At 54.3% G+C, this 14,580-nt stretch overlaps 1 protein-coding gene across 1 annotated transcript in view; it reads left to right on the top strand.

The window, feature by feature from the left end:
• Positions 1-14,580, top strand: part of LOC102452610 (uncharacterized) — a 227,754-nt gene that overhangs the window by 98,464 nt on the left and 114,710 nt on the right. Inside the window, exon 7 of the mRNA XM_089772994.1 lies at positions 2,666-3,508. Coding sequence (XP_089629120.1) covers positions 2,666-3,508 — 843 coding nt within the window. The remainder of the gene's footprint in view (positions 1-2,665; positions 3,509-14,580) is intronic.

Genomic DNA, 14,580 nt, shown 5'->3' on the forward strand with positions numbered 1-14,580 from the left:
AAATTTGCACAAGGAGAGATTCATACCCAGGATTGTGGCTAATCAGAAACATTATGACAAGATGTTTTTCATTGAAAAATGCTGGTCCGTCAAAATCAGACCGTTTTGTGGGAAAGGGTTGATTTTGATGAATTTCTCAACTTGAGCTATCTTTTGAAAAAGTTTTGTAATTGTCAGTGCTTCTGTCAACATGTTGGAAATGAATTTTTTTGTCATTTCAGCTTGAAACCAATTTTGTTTGAAAATGTAAGCTAATTATAGTAATATATATTTTAAACCTGACAGATTCAAAACAAAATGTTTCCATTCACTGGAACTGAATCCCCCCACCTCTCATTTTCAGATCATGAACAATTTTGAGACGTTTGACTTGGTCCTGATTTAGAAAGGGCAACATTTTCAAAATCTCAGAAACATTCCTGGCATGAAAAACTGTTTCCTTAGGCTGTTGGTGATATTTTAGGGCACGCTGCGGAGGCAGGAAGTTGCCTGGTAAGAGTTGTCTTCTTTAGTTTTCTCTGTAATTGAGAGATCGCCTCATTGAATTTAAAAGGGGATGTTTTTGTTAACCTATCAGCAGGGTCATAGCTATTGATGGACAACCCCCCTCCCCCACCCACTGTTACTCTGCTTTCTTGGGACTCTTAACCTGCTCTAACACTAGCATCCTTCCCACAGCTCTGTGTCTGCAAGTGAGTGGGTTCTGTTTTCCTTCCTCCTTGTTCCAATTTCTCCCCACCCTCTTGTCATGTTAAATGAGGTACCACATTCTGGAAGTTTAATACTCTGTTTCCTCTCTTTATTATGCCACTTGCTGTTTGTGACAGATTATTTCAGCATTTCTAAAGCAGCAGTAATGGGTCTGTTAATCAAGACCAGGTGCCTAGCAAACAGTTGAGCCAAATGATGTTGCCCGCCTGCTCTTCTAAAAGCAAGTCCCTGATCTATGCCGATGGGCTGGAGAGGATCTCGTGTACGAGAGAGTGTCCCCATTTTGCAACAGTGGAACAACGCTGATTGACTCTGTCTACACTAGCACTCCTGTTGTTGCTGTCGCCAATGGAGCTTCAGCTGTGGGCGATTTTAAAGGGCCAGACAAGTGTGGGACTTGGTCTCCCTCTAGTGACTGCTCGAAGAGGGTTCTGATTATGATTTATTATTTGTACTGTGGCAGTCAAGACCAGGAGGACTTAATGGTGCTAGGAGCTCTACAGTCACAGAACAAACAAACAAACCAATATTGCCCCTGCACCAAAGTGCTTACAGTTAGAGCCCTGCAAATCCAGGGATCCACCGGGTTTCCTCATCTGTGGATGCGGCGGCTAGCCTCAGATCATTTTTGTGGATTGCGGGTGGATCCGGACACAGGTTTTGAATCTGCCCAGGCCTCTACTTACAGTGGGAGACAACAAGCAAATACAGGGGAGAACAAGGAACATGCTGGGTGTTGTTTCTGGAGAGAGGACTTGACTTGCTGAAAATTCTAGAGTGAGGCCTCCCTGTCAACCAAATCTGGAGGCAGTGACAACACCCCTGAATATGAAGTGTAGCATTCCTTCTAATTTAGCTACACCGCCTGGGGCTGAACACCTTACTTGTCTGGGGGATGGGGGTGTTTCTTTGTGAGTTTGGAACTCTTTAAATGTTGTGGCTTCTTCCCCACTCCCCCCCTGTAGCTGTACGGGGAAGGCTGAGGTAGCAGGACTCCGTCTCTCTTGTGCTAGGGAGCTGAAAGAACAGTTGCTGGTTGCACTATCCCAAAGGGGGCAGTTGACTGTGATGGGCTAATCCAGAATGAAACCCTTGCTGGTTACCATGTGTAATTCATTCATTTGCCTCGAACATCCAAGTGCCTGCGCTTCCTCCTCTCTCTCCATCTCCCAACGTCCTTCCTGGCTGCACCCTCAAGGAGGTTTGCGGCCTAGAGTGTTATTCCAGGGGCTGTTAAAGGGAAGAGAAAGTTGCAGATTGAGGGCTGGGCGTTTAGCAAATTGCCCTTAATTGAAATGTGTCTCTGGGCATGTGACTGCGCAGGGACCACAAGGGGACTTTTACATGCTTTGAAAGTTGTACCTCAAAGACTTTGGGAATGGATGTATGCTTCATTTAACTCCATGGACTTCGGTTTTCCTCTTGCACCAGGGTTGGATTCCCATCCTCAGAACTCTGGTCCCTGGCTCCCCCCACAAAAATCAGTGTTTAATTTTGTTTTACCTTTTTGTTCAAGGCTGATAAAAGAAGGGACTACATGTCCGCAGCCTTGAATGTCACTTGGGCATCCAAAGCATTGACCTTTATCAGTTTTTTAAAATCATACTCGTGAACTATTGAGCTCTAGATTATGGCTCCTTGGCTGGGATGTTCCATTTTGCTCTGAAATTAGGGATAAACTGGCCTCCCCATTAAACCAGATCAACCAAACTGCTCAGCAACTCTGCGTAATCAAAAATAAATGAAGCAACTGCTCCATGCTGTGGTTACCCAGCCGTACCTGATGCCCATCTCATCGTGGGCGAGGGAGAAACAGTTGGACCTAAAACAAACACGGGTTGATTTTGGACCAACATGGCAACATCAGGTGTTTTCAGAGGCCTGGAATGCCATCAGAGAATGCTCTGTCTGGTTGCAATGGTTACAAATTACGTTTCTTCTTCCTCCCTTTCAGGGCTCAGAATTTACCTCTTCGGATTTGGCCCTGAGGAGAAACCTGACCTGGGAGACTCCCCGAGACAACCATAGTCCTCATCCCAATGGAAGTGCCCTCACTTCAGCTCTGTCTACCAAAGGGCTCTCTGGTGAGGAGGACGAGGAGGAGGAAAGCCTTTCTATTCAAGAGGAAGGCTTTGAGCTTTTGAACTCTACCTACAATAAAATTACAGGACCTGGCAGGCCCGGGATTGGCGGAAGTGAGTTGGAGATCACAGAAAATGCCAGTGATTCCGTTACCACGGTTACCTCAGTTCCTCCCTCTGGGCATCGAGACGCTCAGGTGGCTGATGATCACTTTGTCCTTTTGGGACCCTCCCCTAAAGTCAGCAGACCGGCTTCCAAGAAAGACCACGTTTCGAAACCCCAGGACGAGAACATCACCACAGAAAAGCTGAAGGGAGACTCAGGCTCTCGGACCTGGTTCTCACCCAGCAAACCAACCGATGCCATCATAGACCTAGACAATCCTTCCATCTTCTCCAAAGTGTCTGCAGAGGTCAGTCAGGCAGCGGCCTCTGCAGGAAACATATCCAGGCCCCCCTCTTCTGAATCCCGTAGGGAGGCGGAGGCACCTATGGGTGGAGGAACCCTAGAGAGCCCTTCTAAAACTTCCCTAAACCCCGAGGATGCTGTGAAACCAGTGCATAACACAGGGGCCATGCTTCGGGAGAAGACAGGCAGTGAAGCAAAGGGAAGTGAGGGCCATGACCAGGGAAGTGCCTTATGGACAGCAGCAGATGGACAACAGGTTCGAGTGAAGCCAGGACCCCGTGGGCCTCAAGGACCACCAGGTTTGCCTGTAAGTGGAATGAGGTGTGTGTGTGGGGGGGGAGGGGGGTTGTGTGAGGGAACGCTGCTGTGTACAGTGGGGAATTCTCATTTGCCATTCGTGAAGCAGTCAGAAGTTACAAGCAACAGGCAAAGGCACCCCCTTCCAAACAACAATACGTGCTGTTGGGTGTGCAGGGGACTTCCATTGCTAGGAAGACTGGACTAATGGGCAGCCACCGGAACAATTTTTGGAGTGGGGGTGCTGAGATGCTCCCTCCCCCCCTTATCTTAGATGCCTATATACAAATGCGAGAAGTATGGGTAATAAGCAGGAAGAACTGGAATTGCTAACCAATAAATACAACTATGATATCATTGGTATTACAGAAACCTGGTGGGATGGGACGCATGATTGGAATGTTGGTATGGAAGGGTACGACTTGCTCAGGAAGGACAGACAGGGAAAAAAGGGAGGAGGGGTTGCCTTGTATATTAAAAATGTACACACTTGGACTGAAGTGGAGATGAATGTAGGAGATAGCTGTGTAGAGAGTCTCTGGGTTAAGCTAAAAGGGGTAAAAAACGAGGGTGATATCATGCTAGGAGTCTACTACAGGCCACCTAGCCTGGTGGAAGAGGTGGATGAGGCCTTTTTTAAACAATTAACAAAACTATCCAAAGCCCAAGATTTGGTGGTGATGGGGGACTTCAACTATCCAGACATATGTTGGGAAACTAACACAGCGAGGCACAGGCTATCCAATAAGTTTCTGGACTGCATTGGAGACAACTTTCTGTTTCAGAAGGTTGAAAAAGCTACCAGAGGAGAAGCTGTTCTGGATTTGGTTTTAACAAATAGGGAGGAACTAGTTGAGAACTTGAAAGTGGAAGACAGTATAGGGGACAGTGCTCACGAAATAATAGAATTCATGATCTTAAGGAAAGGTAGAAGGGAGACCAGCACAATTGAGGTAATGGATTTCAGGAAGGCAGATTTTGATAAGCTCAGAGAACTTGTAGGTAAGGTCCCATGGGAAGCAAGACTGAAGGGAAAAACAACTGAGGAGAGTTGGAAGTATTTCAAAGGGACGTTGTTAAGGGCCCAAAAGCAAACAATTCTGCTGTGTAGGAAAGATAGAAAATATGGCAAAAGACCAGCTTGGCTTAACAAGGAGATCTTGCACGATCTCAAAATAAAAAAGGAGTCATATAAAAAATGGAAACTAGGACAACTAACAAAGGATGAATATAGGCAAGCAACACGGGAATGCAGGGGCAAGATTAGAAAGGCAAAGGCACAAAATGAGATCAAACTAGCTACAGGCATAAAGGGAAACAAGAAGACTTTTTATAAATACATTAAAAGCAAGAGGAAGACCAAGGTGTGACGTAGTGGGGGTACCTGGCTGGTTTCTATGCTGCTGGCTCTGGGGGAACCCCCACTGGCTGCCGTGGGTACCACGACCCAGCAAAACAGGATGAGTCACTATGCAAACCAGTGGCCAGACACCCCCCATGGAGAGGAACAAAGGAAGGTGGAATGCTGCCTTGGCTGGGGGGCAGGGCTGGAAGTTAGGGAGTTGGTTGCTGGCTGTCGGAGGGCATGGAGGAGAGCCTAGGGGAAGGGGCTGGAGTTTAGGGGCCCAGTCTCCCCCATCTCAAGGGGGCCTGAGGCATCCTAGCCCAGTTCCTGTAACCAGATTACATCTGTGCTGCGCTGTGCTGGAGGAGCAATAAACCACCCTCAATTCCACTGGCTGGTGCAGTCTGTTTGTGCCATTTCGGGGTGCAGGAGACGGGGAACCCCCAACGTGCCGTCACACTGGTGTCAGAAGTGGGATGCACTGCACCCCGTGGATGAAGCTCCCAGCGGCAAGCGACAAGGCGCAGTAGAAGCAAGAGCCCTGGAGCCAGGCGTGCTGGAGACAGAGCGAAGCGGTTCCTGGAATCGTGGGGCGCTGCAGCACTAGACTGGTGAGTCTGCACCAAGGGGACCAGCGGGCAGATGGCCTACGCCCGACTCTTGAAGGCAGAGCTGGTGGGGCTGTGCAGAGAGAGGGGCTTGCCTGTGCGGAAAGCAACCAAGGCCCAGCTGATTACCCAGCTGGAAGAGAATGACCAGCCACAGGGCCAGGATCTTGTCCCCAGGGGAAGCAGCCAGACCCCCCCTGAGAGTGTGTCAGGCTCAGAGAGGGGGAGGAGCGCTGGAACCCAACGGAGAGATGAGACAGCGTCTCCCGGGAGGCCTGCAAGCCGTAGCCCATCTAGGGCAGGGGCCAGCCCAGCGGAGCTGCGGCGGCTGGAGATCCAGCTGCGGATCAGGGAATTGGAAGTAGAGGACCGAGAGAAGGAGCGCCAAGATCGAGAGAGGCAGCGACAGCATGAGCTGGCCATGGCAGAGCGGAGAACCGGCGGGGCACCGGCTGCGCCAAGTGCGGATGGGCCCCAAGGTCCCAGGGCTGCCAGCCACTTGGAGAGGCTCGTGGTGGCCCAATTGAAGGACATGGGTGACATAGACGGGTTCCTCAGCTCCTTTGAGAGGGCCTGTGGACTGCAACGGGTTCCCCCAGCTGACTGGCTGCAGGAGCTCATCCCCGCACTGAGCCAGGAGGCGGCCGGAGTGCTCAGTCAGCTGGAGGACCTACAGCCAGGGGATTACAACCGAGTCAAGGAGGCCCTGCTGCACAAGTTCGGGCTGACCCCCGAGATATACAGGAAGAAGTTCCGGGGGGTACAGAAAGGGCCACGGGAGACCTATGTGGACCTGGCCTCCCGCCTGGCGCAATACTGCCGCAAGTGGGTGTCTGGAGTTGGAGCCCAGACCGCAGAGGAGCTGCTCAAGCTGGTCATGATGGAGCAGTTCTATGAAGCGTGCCCACCCAAACTGAGGCTGTGGCTCAAGGACCGGAGACCAGAGAACCCCCAGGAGGCCGGGAGACTGGCGGATGAGTTCACGGAGAGCCGGTCCGGGTGTGAACGGGAGTCCCGGAGAGAAAGGGAACCGCGCAGAGACCGGATCTCGGCTGAGCGACGGAGGGAGTCAACTACGGGGCGAGACCAAGGAACAGGTCGTCTGCGCCCCAGAGAACCAGCCAGGGCCTGGACAGAGACAGCCCAAAGCCTAACTTGCCATCGCTGTGGGCAAAAAGGCCACAAGAGGGCTCAGTGCACCAGGTCCCAGGACCGGGGACTGTCCAGGGTTAACTGGCTGGGGCGGGAGGAAGGGCAGGCTGCCCCAGAGGCAGGGGCTGGCAGGCAAACCTCAGCTCAGAGAGAGGGGAAGGATGCTCAGTGCACCTCCCCTGGGAGGTCTGATTCTCAGGAGGCGGATTTCTCCGTGTACCGGGTGGGGGCAGGACGGCCCCTGCGGAGCGAGTGCCTCATACCCCTGGAGGTGGATGGTAGGAAGGTGACGGGCTTCTGGGACACGGGGGCGGAGGTGACTCTGGCCCGATCTGACATAGTGGCCCAGGAGCGGATACTACCCCACGCGCAGCTGACCCTGAAGGGCATAGACGGGTCCCCGTTTAAGGTGCCTGTAGCCAGGGTGCATCTGAAATGGGGGGCGAAGGAAGGCCTCAAGGAAGTGGGGGTGCACCCGCACTTGCCCACCGAGGTGCTGATGGGGAACGACCTAGAGGAGTGGCCCCATGAATCCCAGCGGGCTCTAGTCACTACCCGGAGCCAGAGCCAGCGGGGGGCTGACAACGTGGGTCCAGGGAAGGACTCCTGGCAGCGTCCTCAGGGTCCCATCCCAGTGGACACGGGGTCCAGCCAGGCTGGGACTCCGGACCTAGGCAGAGGTGGGGGACAGGTCCCGATCCCTGCCTCAGCAGCTGAATTCCAGGCTGAGGTGCAGGCAGACCCCTCCTTGCAGAGGCTGAGGGACCAGGCTGGCCTCCGTGCAGCTCAGCCCCGGGGGAGAGGTGGCCAGGAGAGATTCCTGCGGGAGCGTGGGCTCCTGTTCCGTGAGTGGCTCCCCCCCAGGAAGGCGAGGGCATGGGGTGTCCAGCGGCAGCTGGTCGTCCCCCAAAAGTATCGCCTCAAGCTGCTGTATTTGGCCCACGATGTCCCCGTTGGGGGCCACCGGGGGATCCGGAGCACCCGGCTGAAGCTGCTCCAGCACTTCTATTGGCCGGGAATCTTTACAGCCGTGCAGCGGTACTGCCGGTCCTGTGACTCCTGCCAGAGGGGCGGGAAGGCCCAAGACAGGAGGAAAGCGGCTTGGGGGTCTCTACCCCAGATAGAGGACCCTCTGGGCTTGCTGAGAGAGTTATGGGAGGGGAAGTCCTCCCTGGATGGAGCATCGGGGGTGGAAGCCGCCCTGGCTGTCCAGCAAAGGCTCGCTGGGCTCATGGCCCTGGCCCGAGAGACCCCGGCCAGAGATCAAGGCCAGCGGAAGGGTGGGTGTGACCCCCGAGGACAGGCCTGCGTCAGTCGCCCTGGAGCGGGGCGGCGAGTGGACAGAGGGAAGCCAATTCATGTGGGGCCTCGCCACGGCCGGCCCGAGTCAAGGGGAGCACCCATGTCCCCGGGGCGGGTTCCCACGCAGAGGACCCGAACTTCCCTAGGTCACGAGCGGAGTGACCCTGCTCAGTTCACTCTCGGAGGGGGGAGAACTGTGACGTAGTGGGGGTACCTGGCTGGTTTCTATGCTGCTGGCTCTGGGGGAACCCCCACTGGCTGCCGTGGGTACCACGACCCAGCAAAACAGGATGAGTCACTATGCAAACCAGTGGCCAGACACCCCCCATGGAGAGGAACAAAGGAAGGTGGAATGCTGCCTTGGCTGGGGGGCAGGGCTGGAAGTTAGGGAGTTGGTTGCTGGCTGTCGGAGGGCATGGAGGAGAGCCTAGGGGAAGGGGCTGGAGTTTAGGGGCCCAGTCTCCCCCATCTCAAGGGGGCCTGAGGCATCCTAGCCCAGTTCCTGTAACCAGATTACATCTGTGCTGCGCTGTGCTGGAGGAGCAATAAACCACCCTCAATTCCACTGGCTGGTGCAGTCTGTTTGTGCCATTTCGGGGTGCAGGAGACGGGGAACCCCCAACGTGCCGTCACACAAGGACAGGGTAGGCCCACTGCTTAGTGAGGAGGGAGAAGCAGTAACAGGGAACTTGGAAATGGCGGAGATGCTCAATGACTTCTTTGTTTCGGTCTTCACCGAGAAGTCTGGAGGTGTGCCTAACGTAGTGAATACAAGCAGAGAGAGGGTAAGTTTAGAAGATAGGATACACAAAGAACAAGTTAAAAATCACTTAGGAAAGTTAGATGTCAGCAAGTCACCAGGTCCTGATGAAATGCATCCCAGGATACTCAAGGAGCTGATAGAGGAGGTATCTGAGCCTTTAGCTATGATCTTTGAAAAATCATGGCAGACAGGGGAGATTCCAGAAGCCTGGAAAAGGGCAAATATTGTGCCCATCTATAAAAAGGGGAATAAGAACAACCCAGGAAACTATAGACCGGTCAGTTTAACGTCTGTCCCAGGGAAGATAATGGAGCAGGTAATTAAGGAAATCCTATGCAAACACTTGGAAGGTAATAAAGTGATAGGGAATAGCCAGCATGGGTTTGTGAAGAACAAGTCATGCCAAACTAATCTGATAGCTTTCTTTGATAAGATAACGAGCCTTGTGGATAAGGGAGAAGCGGTGGATGTCATATACCTAGACTTTAGTAAGGCATTTGATACGGTCTCTCATGATATTCTTATTGATAAACTAGGCAAATATAACTTAGATAGGGCCACGATAAGGTGGGTGCATAATTGGCTGGATAACCGTAGTCAGAGAGTTGTTGTTAACGGTTCTAAATCCTGCTGGAAAGGGATAACAAGTGGAGTTCCTCAAGGGTCTGTTTTGGGACCCGTACTGTTCAATATCTTCATCAATGATGTAGATATTGGGATAGAGAGTACGTTTATTAAGTTTGCAGATGATACCAAACTGGGTGGGGTTGCGACTTCTTTGGAGGATAGGGACATAATTCAAAATGACTTAGCAAGTTAGAGAAATGGTCAGAGGTAAACAGGATGAGGTTTAATAAAGAGAAATGCAAAGTGCTCCACTTAGGAAGGAACAATCAGTTCCATACATACAAGATGGGAAGCGACTGTCTAGGAAGGAGCATGGCGGAAAGGGATCTAGGGGTCATAGTGGACCACAAGTTGAATATGAGTCAACAGTGTGATGCTGTTGCAAAAAAAGCAAATATGATTCTAGGTTGTATCAACAGGTGTGTTGTAAGCAAAACTCGTGAAGTCATTCTGCCACTCTACTCTGCACTAGTTAGGCCTCAGCTGGAGTACTGTGTCCAGTTCTGGGCGCCACATTTCAAGAAAGATGTGGAGAAATTGGAAAGGGTACAGAGAAGAGCGACAAGAATGATTAAAGGTCTAGAGAACATGACCTATGAAGCCAGGCTTCATGAACTGGGCTTGTTTAGTTTGGAAAAAAGAAGATTAAGGGGGGACATGATAGCGGTTTTCAAATATCTAAAAGGGTGTCACAAGGAGGAAGGAGAAAATTTGTTCCTCTTGGTTTCTGAGGACAGGACAAGGAGTAATGGGCTTAAAGTGCAGCAGGGGAGGTTTAGATTGGACATTAGGAAAAAATTCCTAACTGTCAGGGTGGTCAAATATTGGAATAAATTGCCAAGGGAGGTGGTGGAATCTCCCTCTCTGGAGATATTTAAGAACAGGTTAGATAGACATCTGTCAGGGATGGTGTAGACGGAGCTTGGTCCTGCCTTGAGGGCGGGGGGCTGGACTCGATGACCTCTTGAGGTCCCTTCCAGTCCTATGATTCTATGATTCTATGATCTCTGTCCGCTCCCCTCACAGCCCCTTAGAGCTAGGGCTGGCAGTTGGGGGTGCATGCGGGGCCAGTGGGCAGGATCCTGGGCTCAGTAGCTGGGCAGGGCCGCATGCGGGGCTTGGCGGTAGCGCCAGCAGCTGAGCAGGACTCGGGGTCATCGGCCAAGCCCCTGTGCGTGGGGCCGGCAGCAGAGCGGGACTCGGGGTCATCGGCCAAGCCCCTGTGCGCGGGGCCGACAGCAGAGCGGGACTCGGGGTCATCGGCCAAGCCCCTGTGCATGGGGCCGGCAGCAGAGCGGGACTCGGGGTCATCGGCCAAGCCCCTGTGCGCGGGGCCGACAGCAGAGCGGGACTCGGGGTCATTGGCCAAGCCCCTGTGTGTGGGGCCGGCAGCAGAGCGGGACTCGGGGTCATTGGCCAAGCCCCTGTGCGTGGGGCCGGCAGCAGAGCGGGACTCGGGGTCATTGGCCAAGCCCCTGTGCGCGGGGCCGGCAGCAGAGCGGGACTCGGGGTCATCGGCCAAGCCCCTGTGCGTGGGGCCGGCAGCAGAGCAGGACTCGGGGTCATCGGCCAAGCCCCTGTGCGCGGGGCTGGCAGCAGAGCGGGACTCGGGGTCATCGGCCAAGCCCCTGTGCGCGGGGCCGGCAGCAGAGCGGGACTCGGGGTCATTGGCCAAGCCCCTGTGCGTGGGGCTGGCAGCAGAGCGGGACTCGGGGTCATTGGCCAAGCCCCTGTGCGCGGGGCCGGCAGCAGAGCGGGACTCGGGGTCATCGGCCAAGCCCCTGTGCGCGGGGCCGGCAGCAGAGCGGGACTCGGGGTCATCGGCCAAGCCCCTGTGCGCGGGGCCGGCAGCAGAGCGGGACTCAGGGTCATCGGCCAAGCCCCTGTGCGCGGGGCCGGCAGCAGAGCGGGACTCGGGGTCATCGGCCAAGCCCCTGTGCGCGGGGCCGGCAGCAGAGTGGGACTCGGGGTCATCGGCCAAGCCCCTGTGCGCGGGGCCGGCAGCAGAGCGGGACTCAGGGTCATCGGCCAAGCCCCTGTGCGCGGGGCCGGCAGCAGAGCGGGACTCGGGGTCATCGGCCAAGCCCCTGTGCGCGGGGCCGGCAGCAGAGTGGGACTCGGGGTTATTGGCCAAGCCCCTGTGTGTGGGGCCGGCGGCAGAGCGGGACCCAAGGTCAGCAGCCAAGTAGCTGTTTGTAAAATAATCACTCCTACAATAATTCTGTCTCAGTCACAAGACTTATTCTGCTCAATCTCCCCTCCTCAGACAAAATATCACCAGGCTATTGGGTCACTTGCCGTTTAAATGTGGGTCCATTAGGCTCCCTCCAAACCACTTTCCTTCTGCTGCGGTTATTGCCTGCAGGACTAGACCAGTGAAGAGAACAGAAGACCCCAAGAGTCACCTTGTTCACACAACTCTGGACAGTGCTGCTGTCTTGCCCTCAGAACAGGGCGACAAACACACGCAGAGCACGCAGCAGAATGGCCGCTCCATGCTGTCTGGTGGGCATGGCCTCGCCTGGGAAAAGCCAGCGTGATGAAAGCTGGTCCAGCGCCCTCTGCCCCTGAGTGGTCTCGAAAGAGGGAGTTTGCCGGAGCAGGGGAGGTCAAGCCTCAAGTTCTCCCAGGGCTCCCCTCCTGGCCACCGGCCCAGCCAGTGCTCGGCCCCCGGCTCACTGTCAGGGACCCGCTCCGGCCGGCGGGGCTCATCTCCCAGCCTCAGGGGCTCCCTGCTCCCAGCCGGTAGAGATCCCCTTCCGGCTGCCATGGCTCCATGCCCAGCCCTGCTCTGGCTGCCGGACCGTTGGCCAAGCTCCCTGCCCCCAGACTACTGGCCCTGCAGGCTGCCTGCTGCCAGACCGGCTGAGCTCCCAGCCACTGGCAACCTCTGTGGGTGGAGCTCTCTGGCCCAGCAACATCTGTGGTCCTACCAGACCATGGATATTGCTGGAGCAGAGAGTCTCAGACCACAAATCAGCAGTAGAAGACAGTTGCAAGTTTCCTGCAAAATGTTTTAGGAGGAGAAAAAGTGGTATTTTATTTTATTTTATTTTATTTTATTTTATTTTATTTTATTTTATTTGTTTGCTGTTTGTTTAGTAGAACTGCTCTTTTGTGAAAAACAGCTCATATTTGGCTTTCATCCCATTTATTTTCCACTGGAAAAGGGAGAGGCACAGAAACCCCCCAAATATCTATTTGCATTGAAATGACCATAAAACCATCTACTGCTGAAAAGATGTTTCAACCAAACTATTTCGACACAGTCTCTATGTCCCTTGTGGGCCACTCTCTTTTGTTCTAGAGCCCTCTACAAGCAGGTCTGGTCTGGAGTGTTTCATCCACTTGCCTGGCGTGGCGAGGAGTCCTGTGGCACTTTATAGACTAACTGAAGTGTTGGAGCATAAGCTTCCGTGGGCAAACACTTAACCTGGCTTTTAATTATGATTAATTTCAAGTGTTTCCTTTTGTAAATCTGAGGCTTCGTAATTGACCTGTGTTGTTCCCATTTCTCCCTGGGGTGCCGCGCTGCCCAGCTCCGCTAGGTGGTTTTACACATGCAAACCTCACCGGAAGGTTGCTGAAATGCCCCCGGGCTCATGGTGACTAACGCAAAGAAGTGATGGATTTTTCAAGTGTTTAAATGTGTCCCAGAACGCATTACATCTGGGGGGAGGGGGGATCTCCTAAGCTGGCTTTAGGTCTGTGCCATTGCTGAGGGCTCCACACAATGCACAAGCCCCTGTGAGTCCGGCAATAAATTCTGCACCTCCGAATTTGTCTGTCTACTGGTCCAGGTGTCTTGATTCTTGCTGTAAGTTCTCCTGGCTCTACCCGGTGGGTGCTGCTCTGCTAGGCCTGCCTCAGTGCTCCAGACTCTCCTTTCTTGCTTTATCAATTGCACCGCTGTGCCCGGCGCTTTGCAGAAAGGCGAAAGAGCCGGTACCTGGCCAGAGGAGCTGCAATAGATGTGACAGGGGTGATGTGAGGAGAGGTGGCTCTTGGCCAAGAGGGAAGCAGGGAGACAAAGCAAAGCTACCAGTCCGGTGCCCAGCATGGATTGTGTTTGCACCTTTCTTTTCCATGCAAAATTTCCATGTGGCGGGACCGGAGAGGAGACGAAAGCTGAGTGCTGTTCAGGACAGGGCAGGGCTTTCCAGGAGCAGAGTGGGAGTTAAAGGAGAGAGTGTATCTAACCACCACCAGGCAGATTTGAACCTGGGATCTCTGAAGCTTAGTATAGGAGCTGCTACAGCTTGAGCCAGGGCCGGATTAAGGGTGGGGGCTAGCTGGGCAGCTGCCTGGGGCACCAGTCTATGGGGGTGCCGGATGGCAGCTGTAAGATGCACAGCGCGCCGGGGGGCGGGGCCGCGCATGTGTCACGTGCCCACTACTCAGGGCACAGGAATAGCTCAAGCCGGCCCTGGCTTGAGCTACAAAGCCAGCTGGCTCTCAGCCTATGCTGTAGAGGTTCCCTTGTCCTTAGCTGTTGCTGTGGTCTAAGTGCCACTGCATGGGACAGTGACCCACACTAGGTGTGTGGGTTACACATGCACAGGGGCAGATGACTCCCCAGGGGCCGTGCCGAGGAAGAGGAGCACAGCTAAGTCCTGACTGCTCTTGTGTTGGTGCGTAGCCAACGCTGCCGTTGCAGAGACAGGCGTGGGATGGACGTGCGCACGTGGCAGGGTTCTATCAGCTGGAACGCAGCTGAGCTACCCTGGGCGGAGGAGCGAGAGAGTTTTGCCAGCTGGAAGGAGGCCTCCTAATGCTTGGGACCAAGTTCTTGTCTCTGGGGCAGTGCCCGGGGAAAGTCTGCCACCTGACGGGGAGTTGGACCATTGATGTCTCCAGCAGAGGAGTCTGTCCCGTTGAACTGTGCTGGCTCTTGGGGCCCAATTAAACCCGTAGAGCTAGCCTAGCGAGAGCAGAGGGACAGGGTTAAAGCGCTGCAGGTCCCAACCATAGCACCGTGGAGGAAAGCAGAGGTGCTCGTTGGTGAAGGGGGTGGGGAAACACCGCTGGCAGGAGAGCTGATTGGTTGGTGCTTGGTAGGACTGCATTTGGACTTGGCTCTGTGCTGCATCCGAAGGCAAGGCTGGGCCCCGCAGGGGAGGGAGGAGATGCTGCTGTGTGCGAGTGGGGGAGGGCCCTGGAGAGTGAGTTGCAAATGAAGTCCAGGGCTCTGCGTGCACTTGGAGCTAGGGTGGGATTTTCAGCTCCCGTGGACCCACCTGGCTGGCGCTAGTGCGCTGCAGATGGCATTGCAGCAGGCAGTGGTG

This window comes from Pelodiscus sinensis, chromosome 23, assembly GCF_052426305.1.
Source record: "Pelodiscus sinensis isolate ZL-2025 chromosome 23, ASM5242630v1, whole genome shotgun sequence".
Taxonomy (NCBI): Eukaryota; Metazoa; Chordata; order Testudines; family Trionychidae; genus Pelodiscus; species Pelodiscus sinensis.